The sequence below is a fragment of the Lactuca sativa genome, chromosome 3 (genome assembly GCF_002870075.4).
Source record: "Lactuca sativa cultivar Salinas chromosome 3, Lsat_Salinas_v11, whole genome shotgun sequence".
Lineage (NCBI taxonomy): Eukaryota > Viridiplantae > Streptophyta > Magnoliopsida > Asterales > Asteraceae > Lactuca > Lactuca sativa.
In genome coordinates this window covers 2,272,666-2,281,012 of record NC_056625.2, presented here as the reverse complement: position 1 = coordinate 2,281,012, position 8,347 = coordinate 2,272,666, and the positions used below count along the sequence as shown (strand labels likewise).

General features: G+C 36.7%; 1 protein-coding gene across 1 annotated transcript; it reads left to right on the top strand.

Annotated features, from left to right (window-relative positions):
- Positions 1-5,405: 5,405 nt before the first annotated feature.
- LOC128132565 (uncharacterized) lies at positions 5,406-5,909 on the top strand. The gene is made up of 2 exons (XM_052769119.1): positions 5,406-5,645; positions 5,706-5,909. The coding sequence occupies exons 1-2, from the start codon at positions 5,406-5,408 to the stop codon at positions 5,907-5,909; spliced, it is 444 nt and encodes a 147-aa protein (XP_052625079.1).
- Positions 5,910-8,347: the final 2,438 nt, after the last annotated feature.

The window sequence follows — 8,347 nt, the reverse complement described above, 5'->3', positions numbered from 1 at the left end:
TATTCATTTATGTTGAGATTCAAACATAAACTCTTATCATAAGTGTGGATCCAATTTCAATGAGTACATAATTTACATGGTTATGGTTCATCCCGCACTATGCATGAGAGCTAATGTGGCACAACGGTCCTACTAGGAACATCGCACCGTCTAGGATGGCCGCAGGAAGTTGAGACCCCAATGTGTCCTATTGATTCCCTCTCTCTTTTCTTTTATTTTCTCTCAATTTCTTCATTTTTTTTATTTTAAGGGGGCATATCCAAAGATATGATAAAGATGGTAAATAATGCAGTGATGAATGATAAAAGATAAAATACAATATATACTCTCTGATAGTGTGATAAAAAATTATAAATATTTCAGATATGACTTGAACTTTTTTAAAATTAGTAAAATATTTACCATAAATATTTTAATGGTTAAACTTGTAAACCATCATACCTTCAATATTATATATATATATATATATATATATATATATATATATATATATATATATATATATATATATATATATATATATATATATATGCAAGCTGTTTTGGGAACTAAAAAAAGCGTGTGAACTTAAGAACTATTAAACAAAACATCATATTTTAAAATCAAAACCACAAATATTAACGAAATATAGTGTATAAATCATATCTATGCTAAAAAAATGATTTGACAATTTATTTATTTTTTTAAAAATGTTTATATATATGCAGTGTTGATGCATGCACGCCTATATGTGTCCGCAGTTAATATAATTGTTGATGCATGCATGCATATATACATCCGCAATCGATGTGACTGCCGATGCATGTGTCATATTTCATATGACTATTGATTCATATACATCTATAGTCCATATGATTGTTGACGCCTAGTTCATAAGTTTTCATGTTTTTTTTAGTTCTCACGATAACTAAACTATATATATATATATATATATATATATATATATATATATATATATATATATATATATATATATATATATAGGGATGAGCATACGACCTGTGGGACCGGACCGAACCGGAAAAAAACCGGACCGGACATGAACCGAACCGGATTATCATGTTAATGGGCTGGTTTTCGGGTTTGGTTTTTATCAATAATCGGGTTTCGGGTTTGGACCGGACCGTACCCGAATTAAAGGATTTAACCCTGACCGGACGGGAAAACAAAAAATTATTTTCTTATTTTTTTATCGACAAACAGTAAGCAAGAATTACTAAAATAAAAAAAAAATGTTGTTCGATTGAATTGATTCGGCCTCTCCTGTGGATCACATTATAGTGTCATTTTTTTTTTGTTTCGACCTCTTCTTTTGATTGTATAATGGTGTCGATTTTTTTTCCTCGAAAAACCAAGAGTTACTTCCTACTACATTTTTTTAATAAAAATAGTGTAATTTTTTTTAAATAGTGCAGTATTTTTTAATAAAATAATGTTGTTAAGTGTAACTTTTTTTTTATAAAAATAGTGCAGTTTTTTGTATAAAAATAGTAATGCAAACTTTTTTATGTATAAATAGTGTAGGTTTTTTTAATAAATAGTGTGACATTTTACTAACGTTTTTATTTGTTTGCATACACCTCATTTGCACGTATTCAATTTAGAGTCTTGCATCGTACCATTGTATTCATCATCTTTTATGTATTTTTTTAGTTGAATTGTGCAAACAACAAAGATACGAATGAGGGATGTTGCATAATAAGATTATAATTTGAAATACTATGCTAGAGAGTGACATGACAAACAAAACTTGAAGCTGTAAACAACAAACATACGAAACCTAGTTTGGTATAGGATTGGACCGAAACCGAAAACAATACTACTAAAGTCTAATTCGGTCCGAAACCCGAACCCTGGTTTAGTACCCGGAATCGGACAGACCAAACCCTGACCCGCTACACCAAAAAACGGTTCGGTTTTCGGGTAAGGTAATTCACGATTTTCGGTCTTTGGGTTTTCGGTCTTCGGGCCGGTCCGGTCCGGGTTCGGCTCGTTGCTCATCCCTATATATATATATATATATATATATATATATATATATATATATATATATATATATATATATATATATATATATATATATAAATGTTGGGTTTTGAGTGTTGCGTCATATGGGCTTAATGTTGATATTATGATTACCCGGTTTGGGCTTGTCCAACCGTGGTCTAAGCATTAGGGTTAGATTATATACTATGCATGCATGTATAGCTTTAAGGTCAACGTTCTCATTATTAGCTTTTGCATTTTAACCCTAAACACACCTCTATAGTTGAAGTTCTTCATCGAGCTCTTCTAAGGTGTGAGATATTAATCATTCGACATCTTTTGATCCATCCTTGTGTTCTTTAATTGCTTCATTCTTGCTTATCTGTTTTTGAATCTATCGATCTAATAGCACAATATTTTCATCATTTGGTATTAGAGCAGGAGACTGTGTAATATATACACATCTCTTCTGTTTGACGAATCCATTAGGGTTTCCTCTTTTATCGAATATTTAGAAGTCGTATTCTTCTTGTCGACGGTGTATCTAGTGTTAGATAAAACCCTAGTTTCACGACGATTCTCAAGTCAATCCAATCAACATCTCCAACGTTATAAGATCCGCTACGAGGTTCCCCATTCTCTATACTCAAGATTATGAAGTATGGGCGCATGACTTTGAAGACTACGTCATTGGATCTGAAGACAATGGCTGTCTTATTTGGGAAGAAATAACATTGGGTCCGTTTGTTCACTCTGGAATGAACAGAAAAATCAAGACACAAAAAAACTATAACAAACTCTTGGTGGACGTAGAGAAGATCCCTCAAGACAAAAAAGACAAGGTACTATGCAACGTTAAAGTTGTGAGAATGATCAGATTCACTTTGCAAGCCAATACTTTCAGTTTGGTAAGTTCATACACTACAAGTATAGAAATATGGGATAGGTTGAAAGAATTATATTCAACCGATGAGGATCTAGAGCACTCAATCCAAACCCTATTGCTCTCTGAGTTCGGTGCTTTCGAACAAAAACCTAAAGAGAAACTAATTCAGAGATTCGATCGTTTTAACCATTTGCTTAGCAAGATGATGAAGTATGGTATTGAAAGGAAGGTGATCGAACAAAAGGTCACATTCATGAATGGCTTAAAACCCGAATGGATGGCAGTAGTCTCAACTGTGAAGGAACATGAGCAATTTAAGTCCTACTCGCTGACGAAACTATTGGGTATACTTAAATCTCATGAAAGCGTGGTGTCTAAGGAAGCGAAATTAGTTTCTGGTGTCTGTTCTCTGGCCCTTGTTTCTAAAAGCAAGAGTGTGGTAGACGAAGAAGAAGAATCTGATATATCATAATGCAATCTGACTAATGAAGAATATGCATTGATGGTTACAAACCCAAGGAAGTTCGCTCGTAAAAAGTTCCCAGTCAACAAGAACTGAAACTGGCAGGGAAGTTATAGCTCTGAAAAGATGAAAGAGGAGAGCAAGAACATTACTCAGAAGGACGATTAAAAGAAGGAGAGCAAGCTCATGGGAGATTCAGGATATGACTGCAGCTACTGTCACGGCAAGAACCACTTTTCTAAGGATTGCATGCTGAGAAAGATGTCTGAGAAAAAGGATGATGAAGATGACGGAGCTTACCACATGTGAAAGTTGAAGGAGATAAAGAGGAAAAAAACAACTAACGTTTCTATGAATGCTTTAATTGTGCAGGAACATGTTATTGATGATGAGTTTGGTGGAGTAGAAGTCTGGTCTATAGACTCTGAAGATGAAGAGGTATGTAGAACCTCGCATGGAAGAGCTTATGTGGCGAGAGAATGAGTTATTGAGTTCACTGAGAGATGCTTAATGGTGACAACCGAAAGTAAGCATGAGGAAGTGAAGCTTAATGAAGACAAATGTTTCGCTGCCAAGCATGTGAGTGAAAAGATCAGCGATTGCGATGAGTTGATCAACAAGGTAAAAACTATCCTAGAATCAATTAAAGTACCAGTAACTAACTACGAAAAGAAATTAAATGAATTAATATTCAAGTTTTCTAACTTAAGTGGCAGTCTTATGCAAACTCGATTAGCAAATTCTAACCTAACTGACCAACTTAGCAGGGAGTCTTCCAAGGGTGAAAAGAGAAGGATATGGATACAACAAAAGGAGTCAGAGTTAGTTAGGGCTAGGGATGAACTTATTTATATGCAACGAGACAATTTGAAGTTTTTGAAACATAGAAATATTTTCTGTTTGATTGCTAAACGCGTATATACTAATATCACCCAGTTGCATCTACATTGTGAGATAGGCAAAACGATTGATAAGGTGATTTTGCCTTTCCTTGAATTTAAGGAGGACGAAGTTATCGCTGAATGTCAATCTATAATGTCCTCAGATGAGCTTTCAGTGACCTACAAATATGGACTGGACAAAATTGAGGCTTTTACTGAGTCCAAAGAACATAAATTTGTTTTAAAGAATTTGTTGGACGAAAATGATAAATTAAAAATTAAAACCGAGACCATACAGAAGTTCGACTCATCCAATGCCAAATTAAGTTCAGAAAATGAAATGAATTTAGAAACCACTTCTGAATTTGATGAGGAAAGTGAAATGAGCGAAATTTCAATAGAGGACGAGATTGACTGTTCAAAATTTCTCAAGAGCGAATCCGAAACAGCAAAATCGCTTTTATCTGAAAATTCTGTGGAGTTCTCTCGAATTTCCAAAGATAAGCCCAAAGTCCTCAAAGAAAAGGTGGTAGTTTATCAAAAGGTGCAAACAGTGCCGAACCAAGTATATGTCGTTAAAGGAATAACTAAGGAACAAACGGCCGAGTTGACCTCCCTGGTTGATAGAGATAACGTTAAAGATTGTGACAACTACTTATGGTCTGCACCAATGGACAATGCAAACGAAACGGTTGACCTGTCGGAGCGAACCTCATGGAGAGTCAAGCGTAGATACGTGGCTGAACCCATCAACAAACCTTCAAGTTTTGATAAGCCAAGTTCAAGCGGCACAAAAGAGATACCAAACGAACCAATGACAGAAAAGCATGTCTTCAACAACAACCGAAGAACATGAGGAGAAACCAAAACCAAGAGCGAACATTCATAAATCTCAAGAGTAACTTGCTGAACAGAAACGCCAAAAGAACAAAAGATACATGAAGAACCTCAATGAGAGAAAACAGTTTTGGCAATCCCAAACCCTAATTATGTTCCCTCTAAAAAGGCATCCAATCCCAAAGAAAATAACAAATCAAGGGACAAATCTCCTTCATGCAATCATTGTCACATAAGTAGTCAGAAAAACCGAAAAGGAAGTTTCGGGCCCAACTCTTACTACGCCAAGAACCAAAAGTCAAGGTTTGGTCCTAAATCCCATCCTCCTCACTCGCAACCTAAACCAAACCCGATGAAGGATATCAAAGGAAAGGGAAAACTCGTCTCTGATAATGCAGCACAAGTTAAGAAAAAGTTAGCTAACCTTAGAGCTCCAAAGAAAAACTCAATTGAAAAACCAACTAACAATAACACACCTCAATTAAAGCAAGATAAAAATAAAATCAAAGTTTACACCATCAAACGAAAAGATGAAACCACATTAATAAAAAGAACATATTTGGTTGATCTTTCTGTTGCAATTCCTTATTTTGTAAAAGACTCACCAGGGTCCAAGAGACTTTGTGTTCCTAAATATGCTTAAATTTTGCAGGTTATAAGTGACGAGCAATTTGATGACGAATGGTATATTGACAGTGGTTGCTCTCGTCATATGACAGGAAGGAGGGAAGAGCTTAGGGAGTCTCGGTCCCTTAAGGATGGTGGATGTGTAAAATATGGGAACAACTCATATGGCATGATCAAAGGATATGGGATGATTACAAATGGCGAATTTTCGATTTGTAAAGTAGCTTAAGTGGAAGGATTGCAGCATAATCTAATTAGTGTCTCTTAACTAGTTGTGGGAATTGGATTAAAGGTTTCGTTCGATGACGAAGGTTTAGAGATCATCGAGAAGAAAACTCAGAAAATCCTGTTGAAATCCATGCACAAAGGAGAGATGTAACCTCTATATCTCAACCCAATTAGAGGAAAGCCAAAAGTATGCTTGCTGACAAAGGGAAACTCAGACGAAAGTTGGTTGTCGCACTTCAAAGATATTAATATGCTGGTTCTTGAGGATCACGTGCATGGACTTCCTGTTCTCAAATTTGAGAAAGAACATATGTACGCAACATTCGAGATGGGCAAGCAATGTTGAAAAAGTCATCCTTCTCGCATCAATACAAAGACCATCGAACCTCTTGAACTACTGCATATCAACCTATGTGGACCTTCGGCTACCGAAAGCAACGGTGGGAGTAAGTCTATACTTGTAATTGTAGATGATTTTTCACGTTTCACCTGGGTCTTCTTTCTTAAACATAAATAAGAGGCGACTCCCAAGCTGAAGGTTTTTATCAAGCTAGTGGAACTGCAGCTGCGAAAGGTGGTAAGAAACATAAGAAGCGATAATGGTCTAGATTTAAAAAATAAAGACCTTGAAGAGTTTCAGGCAGAAAAGGGAGTAACTCACAACTTCTCTACTCCCTATACCCCACAATAGAATGGGATCGTTGAAAGGCAAAATCGTTCATTGTGTGAAGCAGCCCGAACCATGCTGAGTTTCGCTTTTCTTCCATTATATTTATGGGTAGATGCTATAGTTGTTGCTTGTTACACACAGAACCGATCCATTATCAACAAGCGATTTTCCATCACTCCATACGAGATCTTGAATAATCGCAAGCCCAATGTAAAGTTTTTCCATGTGTTCGGTTCAAGATGTTTTATTTTCAATTCAAAAGAGAACCGAAATAAGTTCAATGTAAAGGCAGATGAAAGGATCTTTCTTGGCTATTCACTTACTTCAAGAGCATATAGGGTTTTGAATAAACACTCACGGAAAATTGAAGAAACCTACTATGTAACTTTTGATGATAATTACATGAAGAAGATTCAAGAAAGAAAAGGTCTAACGGATGAAATCTTTCCGGCATCAGGTCAAGTCTTAACTCCCATTTCCAATCAGTTTGAAGAGTACATGCTGCTCTTTGATGAAACAGAGAAGGTGATCCCCTCATAAGCGAAAGCAGCGTATAACAAGATCGATACCTTGAAGAAAATTATAAATGAAGCTGCTAAAGCCATGGAAAGCGAACCTCAACAAACAACCGAGAAGCTAACTCAAAGCGAACCTCAAAAACCAACCGAGAAGCCGACTCAAAGAGAACCTACTGCATCAGATAATCATCCAACAACTAATGACCCTCCAAGATAAAGCTCAATACTCTAGGGGGAGGGTTCGTCTACACCAAAAACAACCGAATTGCCTTATCAGGGGGTGAATCCATCACAAGACCCAACCCATGAAGGTACATTCAAGGGGGATAATCCAGATTCTGACATAGGATACGCTTCGCCATTTGAGGGGGAGAATGAGAATACAAATGACGAAGGAGATCTATCAGAACTTGAAGTAGAAGTAAATGCTTAGTTGGATCCTGCTTATTATCCAAATTATCCTCCTCTCATAAAATGGATAAAGGATCATCCTAAAACTCAAATCACTAGTGAATCATCTAAGGGAGTTCTCACACGCTCTCAACTGAAGGCGAAGCAAGATGCTTTATTCTCTCAAGTAGAATTCTGCATGTTTAATTCGTTTGTCTCCAAAATTGATCCAATAACAGTAAATGTTGCTCGTTCCTTTATGGCTGGCACAACTCCAAGGTCTCCAATGAAGTTCTTCAACCATATCGCCTCCTTTGATGCTTCGCTTGCCGCTATATACGCTCATTCGCACGTTGAATCAGCTACGGTCTCCTGGTTGGAACTCTTCCAAATCACTGCTCCTCCATTTAGGGTAAAGACCCAGCCCGACTGCAAACGGTAGTTGTCCCTTTCGGTCAGAAAACTGGTGTGACTATACCCTAGCACCCTCAAGTCATCACTCCCACCGAGGACTAGAAACCATTCCTTGGTCCTCCGAAGGTAGTTAAGAATGTTCTTGACTGCAGTCCAATGTGCTTTGCCAGGGTTCCCTTGATATCTGTTGACCATGCTCAAAGCGAAGACCACGTCAGGGCGAGTATAAGTCATAACATACATAATCAAGCCAATTGCGGAAGCATATGGTACTCAGCTCATTTCTGCTATCTCGACTTCAGTACTCGGGCTTTGAGTCTTACTCAACTTGGCATTACTTTGGATTGTAACTCCCCCTTCTTAGCATTCTCCATACTAATACGTTTTAGTACCTTGTCCAAGTAAGTATTCTGACTAAGTCCTATTAGTCTTTTACTTTTGTTTCTC

Bases quoted from the DNA above. Each gene is read 5' to 3' on its own strand.
- LOC128132565 (XM_052769119.1), top strand. From the start codon at position 5,406: ATGAAGGATATCAAAGGAAAGGGAAAACTCGTCTCTGATAATGCAGCA. The intron at 5,646-5,705 runs GTAAAAGACTCA...TAAATTTTGCAG, and splicing joins CTGTTGCAATTCCTTATTTT to GTTATAAGTGACGAGCAATT.